At 42.8% G+C, this 27,650-nt stretch overlaps 1 protein-coding gene across 4 annotated transcripts in view; it reads left to right on the forward strand.

Annotated features, from left to right (window-relative positions):
- Window positions 1-27,650, forward strand: part of LOC146834881 (cytochrome P450 2J2-like) — a 377,005-nt gene that overhangs the window by 171,853 nt on the left and 177,502 nt on the right. For all 4 annotated transcript variants that reach the window (XM_085602481.1, XM_085602480.1, XM_085602478.1 and 1 more), the window contains 2 exons: window positions 7,653-7,813; window positions 15,508-15,684. In XM_085602481.1, coding sequence (XP_085458607.1) covers window positions 7,653-7,813; window positions 15,508-15,684 — 338 coding nt within the window. The remainder of the gene's footprint in view (window positions 1-7,652; window positions 7,814-15,507; window positions 15,685-27,650) is intronic.

The following is a 27,650-nucleotide window of genomic DNA, read 5'->3' on the forward strand; positions in this document are numbered from 1 at the left end:
ATGGATATATGAAAATATGGATTGACAAGGGCACAAGGTATATTGGTGATCTTTTGGAGGATAATAAAACACACTCCTTTGATACAACTAAGAGGAAATTCGGGATAGGAAATAACCATTTTTTCAAATATTTACAAGTGAGGGATTATTTATCCAAGAAGGCAATTAGCTGTCATAGAGTTCCCTTACTGGATGTGGCATTAGGGGCTCCATCACCAATATCTAAATGTTGTAAAGTATTTAACAATATAATGGGGGATGATTTCATGAAAAATACCAATCGCTGGCAGGTTTTGTTGCAAGCAGAGGTAGGGGAATGCGAGGATTCTTTACTGTTAAGTCAGACTGAATTTTTCTCGGGCAAATCTACAAGTACAATGCTTTAAAGCCTGGCTTAATTTGTACATCCCCCCAGCACGGATTTTTAAATGGGGAGGCTCTACAGGTATACATTGCTTTCGATGCGGATGTCTTGCTGCTGATAGTGTACATATGTTTGCGACCTGTCGACGATTACTATCTTTGGTTACCGAGGTGGGTAACAATATCAAGCTTATGCTGGGGTTTGAGGTGGATCTTACGCCACAATTAATTGTGTTGGGGGTAAGCAACCAGTAATGACTGAACCATACCGGGTTTTGCTTTTCGCAGCTATGGCGGTATTCAGGCTATGCCTGGCTAGTGTTTGGTTAGATAAAGAACCTTCTTCAGTACATTGTTGACTGGGGAAATTGCTAGCTACTTACAGTTGGGAAAAAGCAGTATACAAACGAAGGGGTCTAAAAGCCAAAAAAAGAGGGCTTGAAATGTGGTTACCAATAACTAACTTGACTAATGAGGCTTCGATTTGATTTGATTTAATTCATCTGATTTTTTTACATAAGATTCATTGAGATTAATTGAGATATTAAAGAGAGATTGAAGCGAGATTCTACTACGTACCAAACACCAAGGTTTAGGGCACATTAAGGTTTAAACCAAAATTTTAATTCCTTTGGTTTCAAAGGGTGGAGGGGGAGAGGTGGAAGGGCTGTGGGTGGTAGGGTGGTTTAGCTTAGAAGGAGGGGAGGGTGTAAAAACAAACACCTGACATCTTGTACATACATATTGAAATGTATATTGTTTAAGTGTATTTAATGCAAATATAATGCGTGTGTCTAAAATAAAGAATAAAAAAACAAAACAAGAAAGGTCTCACCGGAGTTGTCGGGCATCCACATCAGCGAACAAATTAATCACTCTGTGTCGGTAAACGCTGGTACAACACAGCAACAGGAGCGAAGACGCAGATGTCACACAGCAACAGGAGAGAACTGAAGACTTTGCGGCAAAGTTCACATGACCAGGTGGATGCCAAAGAGCTTCTAGGGTTGGCAGGAAACTTGAGAAGGGCGCAGATATCACCATAAGAGACAGCGTTGAGGAGTGAAGATCTGCAGCTGGAGCAATGGAAAACCAAACAGCACACAGAAGGTTCTTCCGTGTAGCCAGATCCTCGCCAACAATTTGTAGTGACGACGCTGGAGCCAAGGTAAGTTAAAACGTTTATTTGTTGGCTACACCATTGTGGAGCAAGAAGCAGACTCCAACAGTTGCAAAGCAGCCCCAACTGTTACAGATTTCAACACTAAACATTTGCAGAACACAAGACAATAAAGAGTCATCACCAAGCAACACAGAACGCTGGTGAGGAATGTCAGAGGGACATTCTCAAGCAAGTGATGTGCAAGTAATGTATTAGTTCAGATACTACAGTTCGTATCGCATTCAAAGCGGCATCATGTCAGTAAAATTTTACATCATAAAATTAAATGCAGGCCCTCTCCTCAGCACCTCCCACCAAGCAATCACGGTTACACATGCAGTAAACTGCCCCACACCTCTTCAAATGCATACATGTGATCATTGAGTTTGTTTATAATGAGCTCATGAGTAGCCATTACATGCAGGTCCAACAGCCATGTATCTTAGGACGGTGGTATGGCAGATTTCCAATGTGGTAGGAGCTCCACCTTCGCTGTGGCCAAAGCAGTGGACAGCCACTGTTTTTCAGTGCACGACAAGTCCGGGAGCGACAATACATCATGCAGCAACACCTGTTGGCTCGTCAACAGTGCTGCAACTCCAGATTCTCCCTTCAACATGTCCTAAACTGAGTAGTCGTAGTGTGATAGGGCCTGGCAGTCACTAGGTCAAGTAACCCAACCCCTCACCTCACTCCAATGAAGCATATTGCCCTGCAGCTGTTAATGTGGACAGGAACCACCTAAACCAGAAGAGGGGCACTGGGTGGATTCTGCCTCTGCAGGGCTCTCTCCAAAAGAAACAACTTAGATAAACTAGTGGGGAGGGTGGGAGGAGAACGGGGGGTGCAACACGAAGAAATGGCTTCGGCTCGGAGGAACAGGGTTCGAGTCTCGGCATAGACTCAACATTCTGTGATTCTGTGCAAATCACTTTATTTCCCAGTGTCTAAAAGTCCAACAAAAATTAAAATATGTATGTAGAATAAAAAATACTGAATGGCGATGAGCAGGAAACAACAAAAAAAAAGACGGACACCGAAGACACAAGCAGGGCACTCACATGTGCCACCCATCCCAGTTGCTCCTGTTATTTCAGGAATGCTGGCGGCCACACTGATTGCAGGCAAAAAACAACTATAAATAAACCAGACGGGAGGAAAGGCCATCACATGCTATACAGTGTGATGGCCAACAAAAACATTCTATGAGTTAAATTGCCAGGGAGGGAACTCAGCATGCAAAGAAGGGACATTTCAACAAATGCACCAATTGTAAGCCAGCATTTTTAAATGCTACACTTAACAACCAATAGCAATTGGAAGGTGTGCTAAAAGCCATAGGGAGATACAACAGGTTGAGACTCAACCTAATAAAGGAAACAAACAGATAAAGGAAACAAACCTCTTAATAATGCAACAAATACAACGATAAAAACTATCCACAAAAATTGTGAAACGTAAAACAAAAATTAAAAGAAAGCTGCCTTTCAGTTTGTCCAAAAGCACAGGGAACGAGTCTCTTAAGAAATGGATTGGCCCTACTGTTGGCAAACGTTTGTATCACTGCCAGTTTCATTTTCTATTACAGTAACAGTCAGTATCAAGACCCAACAAGAGAAAACAACTGTTAAAAATAATCCCCACTAAAAAATGACAAAATTGCGACGCAGCCAAATGATGACTAACACTATTCATTCCAACACCTCATTCCTTGCTGGTAACAGCGCATGAATATTTAGATTATGTCACAGGAGGCTGCTTAGGAACTAAGTTCCAATCTCCGGAGGAAGCTTCACATCAGGTGAGTTACAGCAATTCACTGTTAGTTTACATGCCAACAAAACACACATATGTACCTCGAAGCACTGATGAAGATCTTTTCAGCTCTGCAGATTTCCTCTTTCAAATCTAAGCTAGCACCTTTAAAAACATAACTACAACTATTCAAACTTCTTCCACCATTTCAGACTCCTTATCTCACCCTGCTCACTTAAAAAAAAAAAGTGCAGGCGCATTGCAATAGTCTTTCATGGAAATAGTCAAAAGGAATTTAAGTACCCATTCAACCTTTGAAGCCATTCGCCGCAACTTTTTTCCACCGAACGCCAATTAGCGATAAGGAGTCTGCAGTGGTGGGACAGGGTTAAAGTAGTTTGTAGCTGTGTTGAGAAACGATACCACTCTACTACAATATAGCAAGAATTAGCATAGCACTACAGATCGTTATCGTTAATCTACCTGGCACATGTGGATGTTGTTGGCACCAGACATTGAGTAATGGGCCCTAAATATATGTATGGGAACCTTCACGCATAGCTTGGAAACTTCTTAAATATACATCAATAAAGTCAATTTTGGAGGAGAATAAACTTTTTCAAACATAATTACAAAAAAAATTGATCATCGACAGTAAAAACACACAAACTTGAGTGGAAAACAAAAATTCCCTAACTTAAAAACCCAACAAAAAAAATAAACAAGCACACTGGTAGAAACAGCTTGTTACATTAGATCTGGGGGTTTAAATAAAGAGCAACAGAGAGCCAAAAAGATTAACAGCCCGGTTTCAATAAGCACGCAGCAAGTCAAAACACCAACAGATGTGTGGAGGACAAGAGCAGTCTTTTGCCGTGTTTACATCACAGGTGGTTCAAGATAAAAAGAAAATACAAAAAGTGCATCAAGGGAAAGTTAACAGACAGAGATAAACACAAATCACATATTAAAAACAACAAGCAGAACAAGGAATGTATTCAGCAGTATCAGGGAAGCACGAGGGAGCAGGGGGAGGAGAGCGAGCGGTTGAAAGATAAATCGCTGCACCAGGGAAATGCTTGTTTGAATTGTAAAAAATAGTTCCTGCAAAGAAAGTAAAATAGAACAAGTGGTAGAGGACAAGTTCAAGGAGGGGATCCATGGGAGTCAACAATTGAGAAAAAAGTGGGACAAGCAGAAACCATTAACCAATTGAAAGCATTGTTTTTTTGAAGGACACTGACAAAAGCCAATCAGAAGCTGGAGGGGGGCTGTAAGCCCCCTGACTGATTACAGCATGTCGAGAGACAGCGATTGTGCAACCTAGGCTCAACCTAAGAATCAAAAAATATATGAAACTGATAAGTTACACAGTTCACTATTTATCATCTAGAGGCTCATAGCATTGAAAATGAGCCTTGTAAAACCAATCTCTTTTCTTCTCAAATTCTGAATGGCTTTTCACGCCACAAACACATTCATGTATCAAAACCACATCACTCGTAATTTACATCTATAGCATGGAACAATCAGTAACTAACATCAGCTGTCAGTAAGGATCATGGTTAAATAAATGGGCATCAATTAGAAAAAGTTGGTAAGATTATTTTTGGAATATAACCATAATACTGAATCATATCTGCATACCAAAAAACAGAAAATTGCATATTATGAAGCAATTTCCCAAGTCACAAAATACAGCATGTAAACCATGTCGTCATGCAGCACAGATCTAAAGGTCACAACAGAAACTCATGAAAACCATGTTAAATAAAATATTAAAAAACATGTTTTAAACACGCCTAATTGCCCTTATTTATTTATAACCATTTGTAAAGTTGTAATCCAGTGTTCTTTAGTTCTCAGGTACCACCTCTTCTATTAAAATCAATGTGATGTGTACCTAGAAATTTAATGTGTTTAATAGCAATATTTAGTGTCACCGTAACCCAAAATACTGTAGACAGTACTCTTAATGTCCTACCCGGGTCTACCTAGGTAGTCACCTAGAGAACTAATTTCACTGGTGTATTCTTTACTCAAGCCTACAGAATGTTTTCCTTCCTCTATTGACAGTAACTGCCTTCAAACAGCCAGTGAGCCACATCCTGAACAATGCATTGTATTGACATGGTGTTTCTATGCATAGCTGCACATGCGTTGTCTGCATCTCCATCTAATAGAGCACTTGTACAAGTGACTTGGCAACCAGTCCAAGCCCACCCTCTTGTATCCATCTTTGTTTCCAGTCTTATTTTGATGGGTGGCTGCTCCCATCCTTTCAGGAGGGTGCCTCTTCTATCCGCTACCTGCACCTCCCAGTCACCACTTACTCAAAAGAGAATAGGTAGTGCCCCCCCCCCCTACCCCCGGGAAATCTGTATTTGTGCCCTTAGGGACAAATCTGATTCTTACTTCCACATAACCGTGTTGTAGTAAAGTGCAGTCTTTCTAGCGAAGAACTGAAATCATTCCCTTTTGTGGTAAGAACCAGAGTGGTAATCACACAAACAATGTAGCCTTCTTCCTACCAACAGATCCCCAAGCTAAACTGCTCAATCCTCACACTTTTTACCCATGATATGTTAAGGGTTGGAACATTTTGACCTCATCCTACAAGTTATTAAGTATTAGACAATTGAAGTCACATGGCCAGTTCTTTATCAAAGGTGATAATAGTAACACACGAAAAAAAAAAAATGTTGTCCTTTGTACTATTAATGCCCACATTCTAATTATCACATGACATCTCCACTATCTGTGTTTCTCCATGGTCCTTTAACTTTTGAGAAGAGGGGCAGATCTGTTGCCAGCTATACATTTTGTAAGGTACATTAGTTCAGATTGTATAATGGTCTGCAATGTTTGTTTACAGTTCTGAGTCTCCTACCGCTTTCCATGGAGATGTTCGAAAGTCTAGAGAGATTTTCTAAGGAGCGGATACTTATGCACAGGTGGCAGCTTGACCCATCTAGACACATATACATTTTTGGTATGTTTACATTCACGAGACTCATGGAAAGCCTTATTGATTACTACCTGAAAAATCAACATTTTGGAACATTAAGGGAAAAAAATTCTAAGAGATTTTAGTTTTTGTGCCAATATGTGCATGGTTATACCCTCCCTAACGTCTTCTTAAGAGCAAAGAAGTGCATTGGAAGAGGTTTTAAAACATTTAGACCCAGGTTTTCTAAGCCTTTTTGTTTTCCTTCCGTCGCTGTTGGATGAGAGGTCCCTCCCTACATTGGTGAGGCAGCTATAGCCCCAAACTGAGAAATTGCAGTTTAAGGGCTTGAGAACCATGAATTGAATAACTGGGGAGGCTGTCAAACTAGAGATGACTTCCTGGAAAAACTGGACAGCATTTCAAGCTTGAGATGGGTGAAGCCTCCTAGTGAGAATCCTACAGAAATCAGTGGGTGATAGATTTATAAGAACACAATCTCAAAACAGAAGTAACCTTCCAGTAAATGCTCCATTGGTGAGAACACCACTTAATTGATAGCACATAGCCGTTATTGTTTGACAATTTCCTGATATGCCCTGCAGCTGTTTTAGAGTATTTGGTGCCACAGCTCCTATGCAAAAACGTACAGATGTATTATTACAGGTTTATGGTGGCCCCATACATTCTAACCTTTAATTTCTTTCTCTATTGTATCAGTTACTGTACGAGATTCTGAGTACAATGTTGCAGATTTTTATGAAAGACATGTCAACATTTTGGATAAATTTAAATATCTCCACAGTTAAAATTATTTTCTCCAATTTTTAGGGGGTTGCTTCTTGTTTCTCGCACTGCAAACATATTTACTCCTGCCCATGATGCAAGGACATTATCTCCAGCCATTTTCAGAGTGAATTTATCTTAAAAGCTTTGTAATTCTGCACAACAATGACTGAGTTTGTGGGTGTCTACTACATTTTGCACAAGTCCACAACTCTGGAATATGTACAGACCTGTCCCTATGAGCAGATTTACTCACTTAGTAATTTCCACTGTGCTGGTGGATTTTTCCATGTGAGCCAATCCATTTATTAGTGCAAAGTCATAATCTGTTTCCTTTGACATTGTGTATTTTTAGCGTTCCTACCTTAGGGTTTAAAATTGCAGGAGTACATGAAGCTGGGTCATTATCAGAACAGCTGCATCTTCAGCAACCTGTTAAAGTTAAGATGTTGATCCATGGTGCATAGGTTAGATTTGTAAACACCTTTGTGAACTCGACCAATAACCATAAGGTTTAGGCTTACACATGAGATGGCAGTTCCAGCTTGCATTAAAAAATATAAGTGCTCAACGCTACATTGAGCATTGTAAGCCCTCAAATGTAATCTGAACTTTATTTTGTTTACACTTCAATTTTAGGGCAGCCATTTGACCCACACTTTTACATCAATAGCAGTGTTTCAAATGTTATCTGTGCTATAACTTTTGGAGATCGCTTTGACTATCAGGACCCAGAGTTCCAGGAAATACTTCATATATTTAGTGTCACGTCAAAGCTTCACGCAAACCTAACTGCTCAGGTAAGCATAAGTTATTGCACGTTTGTACTTTCTGATTGTGACCATTTTCTATTGTACCATATGAATGTGATACATTTTGTATGCTCTTTGTTTGGACAATCAGCAAAGCTTATATAACAGGTACCAACAGAAAGGGTATGTGATAAAGCACATTTTACTTCTCCTGAAAGTCCCTTTTCTTTTGACAGTAAGAGCTTTCTAAAAAAGGAAAATTCTAATTACCTGTGGAGTTTAGCTTCTTTCTATATATATATCTATATATTTCCTGCCAACACTGGGTATAATGCCTGATCTGAATTGCAGTGAGTAAGAGAACAGTGCAAGCCCACCTTCCTCAAGGAGCAAAGACTTGACCAAGGGGATCCTGATAACTAAATACCTTTATACCAAGGGCTATTGCTGGATAAGTCCTGCGAAAAACTGTCTTTTCATATATCACAACTTTGCTTGAGGAAAACAACCTCCTCTGACACAGACAAATACAATTCTGACCTTGGCAAGGTAGTGATATCACATTAGTTGTTACCCGAGATCACCACTAAAAAAGTGTTGACTCTATTGGTGTCACCACCCTCTTCCTACTTGACTTTTTGTCCCGGAATTCATGGTATTGTTGAACTGGATCAATTCTTACCTTGATAGAGGCCACATCATCACCCTTCTTCCATTCTGCTCATCACCTTTTACCTCCCAGCTAGACTTCCATCTCTTGGTCTGTACTTTCAAGTAGTAGATCATTCAATGCTATTGAGCAATCTGAAATGGAGATTCTGAACAGTTGTGCATGGCATAACCATGGTCGTACCACTGCCTGGCCCAAGGCATCTGACTGCTTCCTAACCACTCTACTAAAGTAAAGAATGTGGCTGTGAGTATTGATTCCAAGCTCTCCCATTGAACAGAGATTAAGAAAGGTACCAAAGAGCCAATCTGCACCACAAAACTATGTTGCATGAAGGATTTCCATGCCACTGTAATCATATAGAAAGCATGTCTTTCACAGGCCAATGAACTATATTTTAGAGCCCCTCATTAACTGTTCCAAAAGTTACAAAAACTCTAGAACACAGTGACTAGAAAAGTTCTAAACTTGAACAGATGTGGCTATATGTCCTGCACTGGCTATCCATGGCAAGCTTGATCTAGTTGTAGACACTTTGCATCTCACACTGGATTGTCTTTGGGACAGTATCAGTCTTCCTTTACCCACAAACACAAAGTTTATCTCCAAAAGAAGAACTTTGGATCAAGAAAGACTCCACTTTATAATCCCTTCATTCAAAAAAAGTCTGCACTGTCAGGAGCTCTTTCTCTGTACAGATAGTTGAGCTCTAGAGCACCATAATACGGATCATCAAGCAATCATCTCTAGTTCAGTAGAGCAATAAAGACTGTGGCCCGATGTATCACTGCATTTTTCAGTCACAAAGTGTGTGATTCTCAATCCAACATGGTTTACGACCACAAAATTCACCGATGCAATGTGTGAAAGGTATTTTGTGAATGGAACAATGTTTTCCGACTTGCAAAATGCATTTTTGTGATTCATTGCGAATCACATTTGGGAGGTCGCATCGAATGGGGATAACTACCTACTTGTAATTCTGAATGAAATTCATCAATTGTTTGTGACCACTACTGCACTTGTGAACTCTCAAATACTGCATCAGAGAGTGACACCCAAGTTTTGGTGGTATCTGATTCACAAAGGGGAAGCATCTCTGTGGCAATTTGTGAATTGTGTCAGGCATCCCTGGGATGAGTTGGGTGTGATCCTGGAGACCCTCCCAACTTCTCCTGATGATCCAAATGATAAATATTGGAAATATTTATCATTATAAATAATGGAAATGATAATCTTTTGCGCTGTAACACCCTAGATTGTTGCCTTGACTATTTTTGCTGGCTGTAGAACTCTGTGCACTTTACCCCTGCTAACAAGTCGTAAAGTGCCTGTACTGCCCCTTTCAACACGATGAAATTGGCATACCCCTGATTGGCATATTTAGCGTATCTAGAAGTCCCTAGTGTATGGTACCCTAGTGTATCCAGGGACTGTAAGCACTCATTGCGCCAACCACTATGGTGGCAACGTAAACATACTGCACACCTTCCATCAGTAGCCTGGCTGTTCTGGTTTAAACTGTAAATTTGGCTTGTCAAATTAACTGTTGTTGACAGGCCTAAACCCTCCTTTTAATGTTAAGTCACCCCTAAGTTGGTCTTGAATGTCCTTAAGGAGGGTGCAGGGTATTTAAAGATAGGAAATGTAAAGGTTTAACGTTAAACATGTCCTTACGGTGAAAAAACCCTCAAAGCTATTTTCACTGTAGCAGGGTAGCTGTTCCATTAGGAAGCACTGGGATGCAGTATTAAGTGTAATATTTGCTATCTCCGCCTAGGAACTAGCTACAGAGTTTATCTTCACACTTTTTAAAACATTTATTACAAGCCTCATTCATTGGTAAAGTCTGATTTGTAATACACATTTTAGAACAGGTACATACATCAGCATATTTGTTTGCATGAGCTTCTGACTGTTAACCAGGAGCTGATTAGACCCCTAAATGAGTTGTGAACGTGCTCCCAGACCTGAGAAAAAGGGCTTGGGTGTGGAGAGGTGTTTTCTTTCTCTAACATGTTGGCCAACTGGGCTGTGCCCAGGACCTTAATCCACTTCAAAGGGGCCTACCCAACCATAGGCATCTGTAGCTAACACCTTGGCCTGCCCCATCCTTTGTCCCCTAGCCAGTCAGGCATAAGGCCCAGTGAGAGAAGATCTTTCCCCAGAACTGGTTTTGAGTGACCACAGATTAGAAGTTGCTCATTTCCCTTCCCATGCCTCCAGGGTGGGCACAGGAGCTATGCACAGGGTGAGTAATTTAATATTACTTGATTTTTCTGTAATTTTTGCCTTATTACGCTTCAACAAATTATGCAAGTTTCGCACTCCCTTACATACCACCCCATTGAAGCCTCCTGGCACACATTTACCACCAGCACCGATTTTACCAGCCGGATAATCCGGCTATTGAAATTTAATACGGAAAAGGCTGCAGGCCCTTTGACAGTGTACGGTAAACATGGAATGTTCCACCCTGCCAGGCAAAATCTTCCCACTCTCTCCCACGCCAACCCCACTCTGGCAAGTCAGCCCTCTTCTTCACAGCCATCTCCTAACATTGTGGGTGAGTATATATGCCACTGCTTATTTTAAGCTCCCATGAGATACTGCAGATAAGCACTTGAAAGTGATGTAGCCTACTTTCACAGTTTTTCCTATTTCATTCTCAGCCCACACTGAGCAACAACAGTGACGATAACCAAACTATTAAAAAGTTGCAACTGGTTTATTTCCATGTTTATTTACCAATGAATGTGAATTCAGTCTTGAAGGGCTATGTAGAGTAAACAGGCAAGTGCAGTAGAACTTGTCTAAACACCATTTGCATTGTAGTCGAAGCAAGTGTGTACACCTGCAGCTTCTTAAATTTCATTAACAAATCACTTATCTTCTTTAATTCCCTGTGGTGAAAATATGTACAACAGTCATGATATACAGCATATGGTGTCACTCAAAAGGACACCTTCTTGCTATTTATGTTTTCTCTCTACAAATACAGACAAGGAAACATTTTGTGTTCTGCTTTTACTAATATGTGAACTGTGATCTTAATCCTGATCCATGCTTCCTTTATTGTAATGTGGTAAGAAAAGATTGTGGCCTCAACTGACAAAGACTACTTTAAAGTCTGTATGATTGTGAATCAAAAGGTGGTCTGGAATTAAAACAAAGGCAGATTATGATTCCTGAAATAGACAAGCCACCAACAGAATGATGTAGCTCAATATAAATGCCTACAAGATGATAGAACCACCATTTGAGCATCATTAAAATGCCCCTGCAACATGACAGACTTACAAGATCAACAGGGAGATAAGATTGAAAAATATTTGGAAAACCTGGAAACAATGTAGTGGAAAATTGGCAGGTGTCTCCAACTCCCCACTACAACAAGTTATGCTCATTCAGATGAGGAGTGCTAGGAGTCAAACAGCCCTGTCAACCCTCATCTGCAGGGCAAGTATCATATATAATTATAGATCCCTTCCCTGGTCCCTAAAAACAGTAGACACACACAGTTGTTTTTAGTATTTTTTTTACAGAAAAATGATTTTTTTTATTATGCACTATTGATGTATAAATCTTATGTATCACAATTAATTTAATTGTTACAGTAACCTCAGCTGTCGTATTAGGAAAGAAGGTGACTATTATAAATACCTCATCCTTCAGTCAGATAACAGTAATTTGACATGTCACATTAATGATCAGTCCTGATGTCTGCCCCTTCCAAATCCTTCATTCGCTTTATACATTTCAATTTCCTCAGATTTTATTATGGAAATGGAAGTGAGACTCTTGCACACCTCTGGTATTGCTCTGTAACACTAGCAAGGCCTCTGATGCAGAAGCACAGGGAAGGCAGGCAAATGTTACCATATGTATTTCCTTACAAAACTGATTTGTGTGAGTCCGGATGTTCTTGCAGTTTTGATCATTGCACATAGCCCTACAGCCTTCAGAGTATGGAAAATGTTGGTTCTCTGATTTGTTAGTGTGACTAATGTCAACTTACAGCTCTGAAAATAATGTCAACCTTGGTCAAACTGTTAGCATTTTAGCATTACCACTCAGAATATTATTTTTCTAAGCCCTGTATCTTTTGCACATACAATATAAAGAGTTAGTGTCTTAATGTTGGCATACATGGAGGCATGGCTTGCATGTAACATGTCTATTAGTAGGAAATCCCTGTCATAAATGACATCACCTGACAGGGACACATAGGACCAGATTTACATAGAAGCCTTGCAAAGCAGCAAGACAAATTGATGCACTACGTGACGGGAAAGAGCAGGAATGAACCATGTTCACTAAGATATGAAGCATTCCTGCTCTCTCCCTGCACTGGTGTACTGAGTGCTGCCTAGTACCAAACCAGGCCCCCTTCCACCATAGTCAAGTGTGCCTGCATTACAGGCAAGATTGTGTTTGGAAGTAAGGAATACCTTCCTCCACAAAAACAATCCCTAGATGCACTTTTTACATGTGCTGCAGAATGCAGCACACTTAGAAAGGGAAAATAATGAGAAGAAGTGGCGATATTTCTCATCATTATGCCTCTTTTGGGAAGGCGTACCATTTTGATGCAACCTCAAGTTTTCTACCCTTATTACATCTCAGCACATGACTGAGGGAAAATACCAATTTTGAACTCATAAGGGTACAGAGGGTCCTTTCACTATCACAAATTAACAACTGTATTAAATCCTTTGGTGCACTGGATTTATCTCTACTGGAGTATTGCAGTATTTTCTAAGCCAGGTCCCAAAAGAAACGTATTGGGAATTTAACACACTGTTGCATATAGGATGGTAAACAAAGTACTGAGGTCCATAGCTAGATCCTGGTTTAAAGCTATCCTTTGGTGCACTGGATTTATCTCTACTGGATTATTGCAGTATTTTCTAAGACAGGTCCCAAAAGAAAAGTATTGGGAATTTCACACACTGTTGCATATATGATGGCAAACAAAGTACTGAGGTCCATGGCTAGATCCTGGTTTAAAGCTAAAGAAAAAGAGTATATAACCCATGCCTTGGAAGAGTTTCACTACCTCAGTGGAAAGAGAATTATATTCAAGATGTGTACTGTGTACACATCCTTTGTAGGCAGACGTCTAGAACAGCTGGAAACCCTTCTCCCCTACATCAATGGCAACCTAAAGCCAGTAACCGAAACCAGCATCATTCACAGGAAGCATTGTAGCAGATCTTTTAGAGTACTTGTCTACAGCTCTGAAGTGCTTTGAACCCATATTGGGAGGTACCTTCCCCATTTTCAGCCATTCAAAAGAACTCTGAGATTCAACTCTACAAGCATGTGTTCACCAATGATGGTGCCTTCCTTCTACGCCCCTTTTATGACATGGGGCATTCAATATCTGGGCACAGTATCTCACATAACCTCCTATTGGAAAACTCAACATTACAGACTTCCAGTTAACAACCTAAATATACAGATTCCTGGATTAGGCTCTCTCAGTTGGCCCACATTCAAAGAAATTCATGTGAATCAAAGTAGTCATGGGGCAAAATGTATAAATAGCGAGTGCAACACTTGGGTTCCCCTAATATATCCCAGGCTGCTCCTGGTGTTGGTTGTTTTTCTTTTTGATAGTGATAAAAAGAGCTCATAGAGGCAAGCAGGTATTAGCCGGCCAGATTTGATTAATGTTCATTAATCTAGGGTAATGGATTTCAACTAGGTAGCCCAATTTAAATGGTGGTCACATGACTGAAATTATTGGATCCCAGGACAGAGGAAAAAAATGTGCATAATCTACAATGAAGTCACACTGAAAAACCTCATACCAAAGAAAAAAAAAGGAAAACGTATAGCAAAAAAGAAAAAATGAACGATAACAACAAAAAATAAAGACATTTAATGCACCAGATTGCACAATTTGTTTGTACTGTTTTTCAGTGTCTAACTAATGGTAAGCATAGAGTTTAGTACTGTTCAGGGTCAGAACTGCTCCAGCATTACTTTAGTACTCCCATGGTGTACCTCACAGGATCACTTGGAAGCACTTTAGAATACTACATTCAGGATTGTTGCAAATGGAAATGACACAAGCATTTGGGGTAGGCCTGAGAAACCTTTTGAGATTTTAGTGGGTGATGATGCAGTCTCCCCTGTTGAGTTTTTAGTGGGAGATGATCCAGTCTCCCCTGTTGAGTTTTTAGTGGGATGTTTTAAAGTCTCAGCCAAGTTTCTTTGGCCAGTCTTCAGATGACCTGAATCACACGGGTGTATTTGGAGAAGACAGAAGTTGATCACAAGCCCCGAGTTTCAATGTAAGGTTCTATGTAACCTTGGGATTTAGATTAGTTTGTTAACCATAGTTGGAGTAAACAATTACAATCTTCCATGAGAGTCTATCAAATGCTGGAGAGGATTCTTGTCCTAATGTGTGTGCTCACTACTCCCCTAGAAAAAATTTAAATATCTCTTTGTTCTATATCACTGATTATACATTGAAACGTGGGCTCTAAAACACCATTTTACACTCATTTAAAAAAGGCATAATAGGGAACTCTCTGCTAAGCACTTCTTGGAAATGGTAGGCTCACTTGCTTCTTGGGAGTGGTCATGCACTCAGGAGTATCACCCACCTCTCAAACCCCACTCATAGCACTGATGAAGGACAGAAGTGGAGAAAGGACTGAATAGATGAGTGAACACACATTCATGGGGCTTACTGGACAGACAACACAGCTTATTAACCACTCCAGATTCTAGTGAGCCACCAATCATCCCAACATTGAAATGCTTCTTAGTTTTTCAGAGCTCGCTTGCCCAGACCATGGTTCCCTGTTGTAAGAACTCAAGGATTTCTCCTAAGGTAATACCAGTGGTGATGATGAGTAGCAAATATGGGTAAACAGCTTGGTCTCTGTCTTGAAGACCTGCCAAGTAACAATTGCTCACATCTCTGCTGCTAAATTGATTCACGTTTTTAACCAAGGAAATCAGATTTATGATTCGAGAGATTCATTAAATGTTATTACATCTGTGTAAATAATATAAACATAACTGGCTATTAATATGCTTATTTTTTGTCCAGCTCTACAATGTTTTCCCCCGAATAATGAAGCACCTTCCTGGATCTCATCAGCAACTTTTTAGATACCAGAATACCCTTGAAATGTACACCAGAAAATCAATTCTGAAGCATAGAGAGCACTGGAATCCATCTGAGCCCAGAGACTTCATTGACTGCTATCTTAATGAAATTGAAAAGGTAAGGGTCAGGCATATCGTGAGCTTGACATTCAGATACCCGAATAACATAAAAAAACAGAAAGCAGTACAAAAAAGACCAAACTAACCTATAATCAAATGTGAAACAAAACAAGCAAACTGTGCAACATCTGATGTTTGTTAAGGTTTGTGACTCGGAAATGTGAGTGGTAAGTCAAAATTGTATGACAGATTTTAAGAAGGAATAAACTGACTGACTGATGCCTGTTGGTGGGGAGCTCAGACAGGTGCGTTCTCTGGAAGAGGGTATAGGAAAGTAGTCAGCGATGGGGCTTTCTAATACAGCACAGGTCCATCAAAGGTATGCTTTAGCCGCATTATAAGTAATTGGCCTACTCACATGCCTTATATGTGGTAATATTTACTATTGCATTACAAGTCAAGTCAGGTCAAGTCAAGTCAAAGTATGCTTTATTCGAAATTCATTCATAAAAGCAAGTACAAATATACAATAAAAACAATTCATACAACATTTAAAAAATAGAATTAAATTCCAATCAATGATATCAGAATACAAGACATACTTCTTAAAAATTTCAAACTTGATTACTGATCCTATTTATGTAACATACTGTTCTATTAAGCAAAAGGAAATTTAGAAAGAAAAAAAATGGTAAGAATGGATTAATACAAGGGTAATGTTAAAAAGGATGTAAGTTAAAATGCAGACGAAATGACATAGCAGAGAATAGTCAGATGACTAGCAATCTCGATCTAAACAAGAGAATAGTCAAATAACTAGCAGTCTCTTTCTAAGCAAGAGAATAGTCAAGTGACTAGCAGTCTCTGTCTTATCGACCATGCCCACCCTAAGTACTTTGCAGTGGCTACTGAGATCCAAGTCAAAGTGCTCGTGCATATAATACGCAAAGCAACAATACTACTGGTGGTCCCCAGGTTTTTACACATCGGGGACAGCCAGATGCGCCTTGGAGCAGCGTAAGCTTTGCACGAAAATAAAAAGTGGCCGATTGATTCTTTAGTAATACCACAAACAGGGCAGCTACCACAGGATCCACCATCCCACTTAGCTGACAAATATCTGAGGGGAAGAGCGCCTGCTCTAAGTTGGAAAAGGAGCTTTCTTTCTCCTGGCTTGGTTATAATGTCCCAGTAGGGTTCTAAACAGGGATACATCTTGGCCTCTAAGAATTCTCCAGTCATGGATCCAGCACTGGAGCTACTCCAATGCCGGGAGGCAACCATCTCCCAGTAAATGTCTTTTAGAGTGCTTTTAGATGGAAAAATTGCTCTCTCCGGGTCTTCCCAAAGTGAACACAAACCAAGCTCAGTCAAAGTTGTCTTAAGTGATTTTAACCACCCAATTTTGTGGAATACATCAGATCTTATAATGTCTAAAAAGCCCTCGGCATAGTGAGAGAACACAGGAGTCATCCATAACCTACGCCAATATAAGATTGGACGGAGCTTAACCAGATCTGAAACTGCTCTTCTGCCCAAATCATATTTGAGGGGCAACAGGGGGGTGCTTTTAGGGCCACCCGTTATAGCCCTGAAAAAATTATTTTCAGAGGATTGAAGCACAACCACTTTCTCAAAGCCCCAGTGCTCCGCACTATAAAGGGCAGAGCCTAGAGCCTTTGCTTCATAAACCTGAAGGGCAGGTTTTACTGGTTTGGTTAAGGATTTTCTATGCTCTGCACAGATAGCACCAGACAATTGCCTGTGTCTAAGTCTGGCAATATCAATATGGTGCCGCCAACTCTTATCGCTAGAAATATGTAAGCCTAAGTATGTGAAAGTATTCACTACTTCTAGCGGGCGGTCATTCAAAGTAATTTTAGATTTAAAATTACGATGGGGATTAAAAATCATAAGTTTTGTTTTGGCTGAATTAACTTCTAAGCCATACTCCCCACAAAATTGATCAAAAATAGACAAGGCACGCTGCAAGCCACTAGGGGTTTTAGATAAAATGAGCGTATCGTCTGCAAACATTAAAATAGGGATTTTAGTCCCAGCTAAAAAGGGAGCATCCACTTGGGCAGAGAGCATGCGGGCAACAACATCATTGATATACAAAGTGAAAAGAACGGGAGCCATTGAACATCCTTGTCGAACTCCTCTCTCAACTGGGAAGTCCACAGTTACCGAGCCTAGTCCCCCCCCCACTGGATTCGTGCAAAATTGGATTCGTGGAGTCTCATTATCAGGGATAATAAGTCACTAGGTAGTCCCTGTTTCTTAAGGACCAACTATAGCTTAGACAGGGGGACAAGGTCGAAGGCAGCCCGCAAGTCTACAAAAGCTGCATACAAGCTGCCCTCACCCAGTACAACGGTCCTCCATTGCAACAGGGTAAAACGAAAAACCTGGTCTACCGTACTTGTGGACCTTCGAAATCCTGCCTGGAAGGGTGAGAGGGCGTTGGTCTCCTCCTCCCAGTCCAAAAGCCTGTTGACAATCACACGCCCCACAATCTTTTGAATAGTGTCAATGAGGCTTATCGGTCTATAATTGCCCGGCTGGGACCGGTCACCTTTCTTGAAGACAGGTATAATTACAGCACCCTGCCAGGAAGTTGGTACCGCTGCACCCAGTGCAATAGCATTCATAAGAAGATGAATGTACTTACACCAGCGCTCTTTATCATTTATAAATACATCAGCTGGTACACCATCAAGACCAGGAGCACATCCCGGAGCTACTGAGCTAAGGGCCATCATAATTTCATCAGCACCAAAGAGGTTGTCTTGGAACTGATTTACACTAGTGTCTGGCCCGGACACAACATTGTTTGGCTCAGCGTACTGGTTTTTAAAGAATTTTACCCATTCTTCTTCTGGGACGTTGTTGCTTGGGGGACCGGGTAAACCTGAACTTCCCCATTTGACAATGTGCCAGAATAACCGAGAATCCTTCCTATCACTAGCTGCCTTTAACTCAGACCAGTGGTGTTCATCCCAGGCTTTCTTTGCCTTGGATATACTCGTTTTATAATCTTTTCTGGCAGATTTAATTACAGTAGATTGCCCGCCCTTAATGGCATTACCTAAAGCCAGTCGTGCATCCCTACACTGGTCATTATACCATTTTGCAGGTTTTAGGGCTCTAGCTCCTTTGCTTTTCACAGGTTTAAGGAAGTAAGCTTTGATTGTGCAAAAAAGGGTGTTATGAATTCCTCTTATCTTGTCTAAGCCAGTGCTAGGTGATTTAGAGTGCTCTATGGCCAAGATTGCTTTATCAACCTCATCGCTAATATTAGCGATGGCCTGTTGGTTAGTCACTATATTTTCCCACCTTAATCTACGCATGTCGTTGGTGGGGACGGTCAAGGGAGAGACCATCTCAGTGTGGCCAATGGGCTGATTAATATGGGACCACCATTTATGGACTGCGCACAGGGGGTTGTGATCACTCTCTATCCGCCAGACAACTTCCATATCGCAGATCAAGGGCCATAGTTTAAGACTACATAGAACGTAGTCGATCCTGCTGTTATATCGCCCGTTGTCAAATGTACTGACCCCATTTTTGTCACTACGGGTTCTTCCATTTAGGGCTCTTAGACCCTTTTCATAACAAAGGGCGTTTAGACTAATCACATCATCAGTCCAACGCACAACCGGGGTGAGCTCTAGTTTAGGAACTCCCCATTGCCGGTCCTCTTCGTCCCCAAAAAGATCATCGTCATTAACTAAGGGTTCGAATGTTCTGTTGAAGTCACCCGCTATTACAATATTGTTGTTTAAAGAATGGGTGTCAAGAAGACAGCCTAAGGCTGTTAAGACCTCAGTCCTCTCTCCCCTGTTACTCCTAACATAGACATTATAAATATCCAACATTCCTAATTTGTCTAACTTTATCTTAATGAGTTGAATATCTCTATAACTGGTATCAATAACTTTGATGGCTAACTTTAAACTCTGGCGGACCCAAATAGTTAATCCCCCCATAGGTCTCCCCTTTAAGCCCTTTAATGCAGGAACAAAATAATTCAAGTATCCCTGCACAAAAGATGGTTCACATGACCAAGTTTCCTGGAATATGCATAGATCAAAATTGTTGACAAAACGTATCCAATCTTCAGATTCCAGTTTAGAAGTCAACCCTGCAATATTCCAGGAAAATAACTTCCCCGTTATAACCTCAGAGTCAGCCAAAAGGCTGGCAAAAGGCAGAGAATCAGGGACAATAAAATGGTTGGTACAAGTGTCTACACTACCCTCAGGTACTTGGATTCTCAACTCATTAGGAGTTGAAAATGTATCAGAAGATGGTTCGACGGGGGCTGATGACGAACCCTTGGGATGATTAAGTCAGTCTACATCTTCAAGGTTTGCTAGTGCCTCATATCGGTTTCTAAGCGGAATGAAAGGGTTGAGCTGGCTGCAAAGTAGGGCCCCTGAGTTAAGAGTGGGAACTAATTGAGGACGAGGATAAAAGTAAGTCAGTTCCCAGGTGGTAATAAGAGACTTCGCATGATTTGTGTGCCAGTTAAGAATGTGGCTCACAGCTCTAGGATCTCTAAAGTTGACTATAACAATGTCCCCGTTTATATTCTTTGGAGTGTTACCTAGCCAGGATAGACGCCGAACATGTAAAATTTCCGCATTTATATATGAGGGAAGAGGGCGATTCTGCCCAAGCCAGTGAATCACCTTATTTTTTAACTGGAAATGGCCCTCAGCTACACCATCCTTTAAAGTTGGAACACCCGCAAGAACAACTACCAAGGGGACAGCTTCTGGTGGCAATTCAATAGTAAAAGACCTGCGCGTCTTTGTAATAGAGATTGGAGTATTAACTTTGCTATCGCATATTATGCCTTTTTGTGTTACATTGTTCCCTCCCAGTGTGACTCTTTCTTCATTTAAAATGGTGGGTTGCGTTAACTTCGGGAGGTTGGTTCTTCCTACGTTGTTGTGAGTTGCATTATTAGTGTTTGAGTGATTTTGGGAAATGGACTCTGGTGGTACTACAATAGGGGGTAATACTACAGAAGCTGGAACACAGTAGGGGACGCTATGATTGGCTTAGCAAGATTCCTAATTAATTCCCTATTATTATCTATTAACAGCTCGACTTTATCAAGCCTTTTGCCAATGGATTTTAAACTCTCAACAATAGGTGACATAAGGGATTTCAATAGCTGTTTATATGGCCCAATAACTCTATAGAAGGTATATCTTTTACAGAACAAGATGCAAACGTAACTTGGGGCAATGGGTTGACGGCAGAAAATGTAGGACCTTTGTCAGTAGAGACCAGGTCGGAGTTACGAGTGTTTTTTTTTTTTTATTCTTTAGCAGCTCAGAATCTACCTTTCTCCTTTTTCTAGGAATTGGGCCTGAATTTTTGGCTTGCCTTGATAAATTAGCCCTTTGAGGTAAAGACTTAGTACCTTTAGGAGGTGATCCGTTTAGTGCAGCTGATTCAGGAGATAAATTAAGGGGTATAAGTGAAGCAATTGCAGACATGTCCGTAGGTGACTCAATTATGGAGATTACATTTCGAGATGGTATTGGGGAGTCAATATTACTAGAAATACATAAAACTTCTTTGTGAGAGGATCCACTCCCAACTACGGAAGTGTCTAAATGAAAGGGGGCCATGGGGAGAGGCGTATTTTTAATAAGCTCAATAGAGCTACGACGCTTCGCCCTTAATTCCGCAAGAGTGGCATCCCGTTCGTTTCCTGAGATGACTTTAAATAAATAACCATCAAGGGTCCCCTTGCTTACACCATCAGCCATGTTAATAGTGCTAAAGCAATAACCCGCTACAGGTGATACATACAACCAGACCCACAAAAACAAACCAATATATGATTTACATATACTAAATAATCATTCCAAGTAAAAAAGTAACGAAATAGAAACAGTACACTCCAAAAGTTAGAGAGTAGGCCCGGCCCGGCCTCCCTCGGCTCCGGAGGGCTACAGAGGGCCCGCCCTTTGCCGGGCTTCGCCCGGCGCTGCCCGCGCGCTTCCCGCATCGCGGGGGCTGAGTGCAAATTTATGCGCCTCCGTGCGCGATTATGACGAAGGCGGACTTCTGCCGCTAAGACTCCTGGGGGCTGTAGTCCCTCCTACGCTCTGCGGCCGGGATGGAGTAAGGCTGCGGCGGCGGCAGGAGGGCTGAGAGGGTGACCAACAACAACTCCGGGACCAAGTACGAGGTAAGGCACGGGTAGTAGCAGGATACCAGTAAGTTCTGAAGACGCCCGCTCTGCCGGGGCTGAGTGCAAATTTATGCGCCTCCGTGCGCGATTATGATGAAGGCGGACTTCTGCCGCTAAGACTCCTGGGGGCTGTAGTCCCTCCTACGCTCTGCGGCCGAGATGGAGTAAGGCTGCGGCGGCGGCAGGAAGGCTGAGAGGGTGACCAATAACAACTCCGGGACCAAGTACGAGGTAAGGCACGGGTAGTAGCAGGATACCAGTAAGTTCTGAAGACGCCCGCTCTGCCGGGGCTGAGTGCAAATTTATGCGCCTCCGTGCGCGATTATGACGAAGGCGGACTTCTGCCGCTAAGACTCCTGGGGGCTGTAGTCCCTCCTACGCTCTGCGGCCGAGATGGAGTAAGGCATTACTATATCTTCCGAGAAACCAACATATTGGAAACTATCTGGACAGTGCATCTCTACATAAGACTTCACATAAGTCTTAACATCTTTCCTTTGACAGCGGTTATCCTCTGATCCTGTTTTCCCCTGTTTGTGTTATTCAGTTTTGTTTTGCTTTGTTTAATGGGATGGATCTATTGCTTCTAGTGGCATGGCACTAAGTATCTGCGATTTGTTTCTATACAGATATCCATATTTCACCTCAAGGATTTGATTTTGGTTTATGGCCGCTTCAGGTTTTTGCAATGTTTTTTGCTCACTTTGTTCAGTGAAGCAATATTAAACCAGGTGAATACTTAAACAAAGTCATTGTGTTATCCCAAAAGAGTCCCATAATTAGAGGAACCTAGCACATGGACAGGTCACGCTGAAAAGCTGTGTTTCTGTGAAGCCTGCTGACGACATGAAGTGCACTCTTGATACCACCAGACAGGCTCTCCTGGCTCCAAATCACAAATGAATGCAGGTTAAGGTACTTCATACTTAAGATCCACTAATCCAGTCGTGGGTGCTTAATTAAAAAGTACATGTCAGGTTGTCGTGCTTAATTTGAGCCTGTGGTTTCCAGTGCTCTTCACTGGCACTTTATTTTGAACACCAACATTCATGACAGCCTGATTGATACATGGTGGCACTGTTTGTCGATTTTTTTTACTAAAACCTGCTTCCAAAGGCTATAAGAATAGCTTGGGCAGCAGGTATTAGGCATTTTAAATGTATATTAAAAGTCTGAATCATCACACTTGTAGGAGTGTGATGCTTAGATGTGTTGGTACTGTCATCATTGACAGCGATGGCATGGGCACTCAATCGGTAGAGCAAGCTGCAGTGGCCTCCTGACAATCACTTATGTTTTTTACGAATTAGGCGCTGGTCATACACCTTGCTTTATTCTTCGATTAAAGTGAATCACAAATCCTTGCTTAGAGTAGAACATTTTTGAAGCCCAACAGCTACAGTCTTATAGAATCCCATATAATATGAAATTTTGAGAGCAAGCTTCCATTATGCATTGACACAGCTGTTTAAAGAGCACTGCATCACAATGCAGTAACAATCCAATAATCATCCACCTCTCCTATCACTCATTGACTGCATGCCCGCCCATGTGTGTGTACAGCGCTCCGCTGCCTTTTTGGCCCGGTTATCTGTGTAGAAGTATGGTATACATATTTACATCAGCAACATCTTTTTAATTTCTTAGAGGATCATGCCCCGGATGCCTGGTTTATTACAGGAACCTGACTCCATGAGGCTTTAATGCTGGATGTCATTGCAGCCCTCCGCCAAAACTATTCCATTGTGAGGAGGGATAGATCGGACAGGCCAGGAGGCTGGTTAGCAATTGTATTTATAGATAAATACAAATATAAAATTTAAGAAATGTCTATCCCGGCTTCTGAAGCTGTGTCTTTATGATGGAACTCATACCTAATTCTGCCCTCTCTGGCGTTTTGATTTATTGCCCACCAGGCAATGCAGGCACTTGGGCAAGATATTGCCCAACATTTTAGCTCCCTTAATTCTCAAATCTGCCAATTTTGTACTACTAGGGGACTTAAATATATTCATTTTGAGGACCCTCTTTGCAACATGGGCCAAATCCTAATTGAGGATTTTGGGGCACTTATTCTTAGTATCTTGATTTTTGTCTGCTAGATCCTGTTCTCTGTAATATAAAAGGCTTTTTTTTCCTGCATCCGGTACCACTTGTGTGGTCGGATCACTTGGCAGTCCCTTTTTGTGTACCGATTCATCCTGATGCATCTAAGGAATGGATCAGACTTCAAATTCAGGCATGGGCCTGGTCAATGCTTAACATTGTGACTCTTAATAGCCATTTTAGGAATGCAATTCCTAATACGCTGGAAGAGGTTAAGTTAGATCAGCCTCAAATTGAATGAATGGATGAATGAATGAATGAAACATGCTTGTAAAGCGCACGGCTACTCAACAAGAGTGTCCCTGCGCTAGGGATTCACCCATAGCAGGACCCAGAAGCACGTCTAGCTCTGGAAGAGACAAGTTTTGGGGTGGTTCTTAAAAGCTGATAAATCAGTTGTGGCTCTCAGAGTTGCAGGTAGTTGGTTCCTTGCTTGAGCGCCCAAAAGCCTACCTTGGGGATGCTGGTGATGTCAGAGGAGGAGGAGGATCTTAGAGGTCTGGCTTCTACGTAGCAGCTCACTCGCCTTTTGAGATAGACAGCCCACTTAACATGAAGGGCTTTGAAGAACATCACCAGGGCCTTAAACTTGAGCCTTTCTTTCACAGGAAGCCAATGAAGAGCTTTGAGATAAGGGGTCATGCGCGTCCTGGGCTTAGGTCTAAGGATCGCCCTGGCCGCAGAGTTTTCAACCACTTGAAGGCGCCAGAGAAGGTAACCAGACAAGCCCAGGCACAGGATGTTGGCTTAGTCCAGTCTGGAAGTAACCAGAGCCTGGACCACTGTCTTCCTGGTATCAGGAAAAAGAAGTGGGAGGATCATTTAAGGTTTAAATCTTTATAATTGATTTAACAACTGGCATGCCAGTGTACATTGCGATAGGTATTCAATCATGGGCTGCGCAGAGCCCAGGCAGTTGACTTACCAAAAAGTACAAACAAACAGATAATGCAAAACACTATAAATAAAGTCCCAACCCCCTCCCTCAACCCCCCTCCCCTCCTTTTGTTCACTGCAAGTTAAGGGTCATGTGTGGGCTGAAAAGCGTTTCACTATTGCTGCATGGCTTGCTGGGTCGTAATATCCGGTGCGGTAAGGCGTAAGAGACATAAATGCCTGGGGCACGTGAGTTCATGGAACTCCTGGGCAAGAGTTGTTAGGAATGGTTGCCATAGGTCTGCAAAGGTCGAGCCTTTCCCTGCCAGTGTAAGCGTTATCTTCTCCATCTCCAGTACATGCCACAAGCGCTGGAGCCAGCCTGTGTGTGTGGGAATGCGAGGAGTTTTCCAGTGGATCAAGATGTTTTAAATGGCTGTTCCCAAGGCTATCGCTATCTGGCGTCCTCTTTTGGACTTGAGGGGGTATGATTGGGGGTTTGGTGCTCCCCTGAGGATATATGCTGGGAATCTTGGCAGCCCAGTATCTAGATATTTGTCGACTTCGTCTAGGATCTGAGACCAATACTTTTGCAGATGCTCACATTCCCATAGAAGGTGGACCAATGTTCCGGTTTTCCCACATCCTCTCCAGCAGTCCAGTCTGTGTGTGGGATCAACTGGGTGAATGCGCTCTGGGGTGTAATACCAATAGGTGACTATTTTGGTTAGTGTTTTGGTTAGACCCATGTTGCTGGCCGTGTTCCTCGCCCTATAGTATACACCCTCCCACTCCTTACTACTCAGTGCTCGACCTAGGTCCTTCTCCCAGCATGTGCAGCTTGCGTTATATGTGTGCGTGTAGCGAGTGAGGAGCATCTTATAGAGGTCTGAGATTAGTTTCTTATCTGATGTTCTTGTGATTAGCCAACATTCATAAGGGGTAAGGTATCTCTGTGCCCATGGCCTATTGTCAGGGGTAGTGCCCAGTGTCTAAGTTGTAGATAGTGCAGCCTACCTGATTCAGGAATTCCATATTCAGCTCTAACCTGTGGGAAAGAGATCACTCCCCGTTCATCATATGGGTGGCCCAGGGCGCGGCATTCCGTAGCGCGGCAGTGTGTGAAGGCAGTCTCACTCAACCCTGAGTTAAATTCTGGGTTGTCGAAGAGGGGGGTGAAAGGGGAGGGAAATGTAGTCAACCCATGTCTCGTGTTGGTCTGGTCCCACGTCATTAGCGTGGTTTGTGTAATATGGGAGGCGTATAGATTAGGAGGTCTATGCGATTTCTTCAGGAAAGGGATTTTCCTGAGTGATGTGCCTGCCACTGCTCGATCCTGGAATAGCCTGTGCTTCTCGGACTCAGTGCGATTCCATTCTACTACGGTGCCAATTCCGATCCGGTAAAAACCGGGTACGAACCGTCGGACGGAGCCTTTTCTCCGTCCGACTCGTACCCGGTGCGAAATCCATCCGAAAATGCAAGTACGATTCATACGGAAACACCATTTCCGTACGATTCGAACAAAACACCGACCGAACAGAAACTAAACACAATTCCGATCCTGAAAGGAGCCGACGTGACGTCGGTACGCATCCAGCCTACGTTTCACGAACCAGGAAGTACGATTCGAACCGACGTCATCCCGCACGGAAAATATTTACCGGCTGCCAAAAACTGCCGGGAAATCAGGACGACACACGCAAGGAGCAGCTGGACGCGACGAACAGACATGGACCCGAACCTACGTGCCATCCCTGCCCTCCTAGCAGTCCACCTGGCGTACAGGAACCGACGCAGACGCCGCAGAAGGTCAGCACAACAACCAGGGGCAAAGGGGGGGGCAGGGGCAGGACACACAACACCAACACATGGTACCAAATCACACATGGCCTGGACATACCTGACCATCAGGGCCTGGTCACTTCCAGGGGGTGGGGGCAAGGCCAGCAACGCAAGCGTCCGCCACAACGGAAGTGGATGGTCACGCGAACCGGTACGTACCCTACCCAGGCCGCAAGAGCGTGGGTACGGAACGTACCACGCGTCCCCCTACGTCACTCCAACAATAGCGGTACGGCCCGTACCCACGTCAGAAAGGCCTTGGTACAGCTCGTACCAGCATTGCTGGGGTCATGTAGGGGTACGCGTGGTACGACCCGTAGCCACGCCCCCAAGGCCTGTGTACGGTGCGGACCCCACGGCCCGCAACAATGGTGGGACGCACCGTACCCACACACCAAAGGCATGGGTACGGCCCGTACCCAGGCACGCAGAGCGTGGGCAGGGGTATGTACGGACCGTACCCCCACCCGTGGAAGTACGGCCCGTACCCCCACCCGTGCATGTACGCCCCGAACCCCCACTCGTGTATGTACGCCCCGAACCCCCACCCGTGTATGTACGCCCCGAACCGCCACCCGTGTATGTACGCACCCAAGCGCCACCCGTGTATGTACGCCCCGAACCCCCACCCCACCCTGGTATGTACGCCCCGAACCCCCACCCGTGTATGTACGCACCCAAGCGCCACCCGTGCATGTACGCCCCGAACCCCCACCCCACCCTGGTATGTACGCCCCGAACCCCCAGCCGTGTATGTACGCACCAAACCCCCACCCGTGTATGTACGCACCAAACCACCACACCAGCCGTGTATGTACGCACCAAACCCCCACCCCAGCCGTGTATGTACGCACCGAACCACCACCCGTGTATGTACGCACCGAACCACCACCCGTGTATGTACGCCCCCGAACCCCCACCCCAGCAGAGTATGTACGCCCCGAACCCCCACCCGTGTATGTACGGACCGAACC

This window comes from Triturus cristatus, chromosome 4_2 (genome assembly GCF_964204655.1).
Source record: "Triturus cristatus chromosome 4_2, aTriCri1.1, whole genome shotgun sequence".
Classification (NCBI taxonomy): Eukaryota; Metazoa; Chordata; class Amphibia; order Caudata; family Salamandridae; genus Triturus; species Triturus cristatus.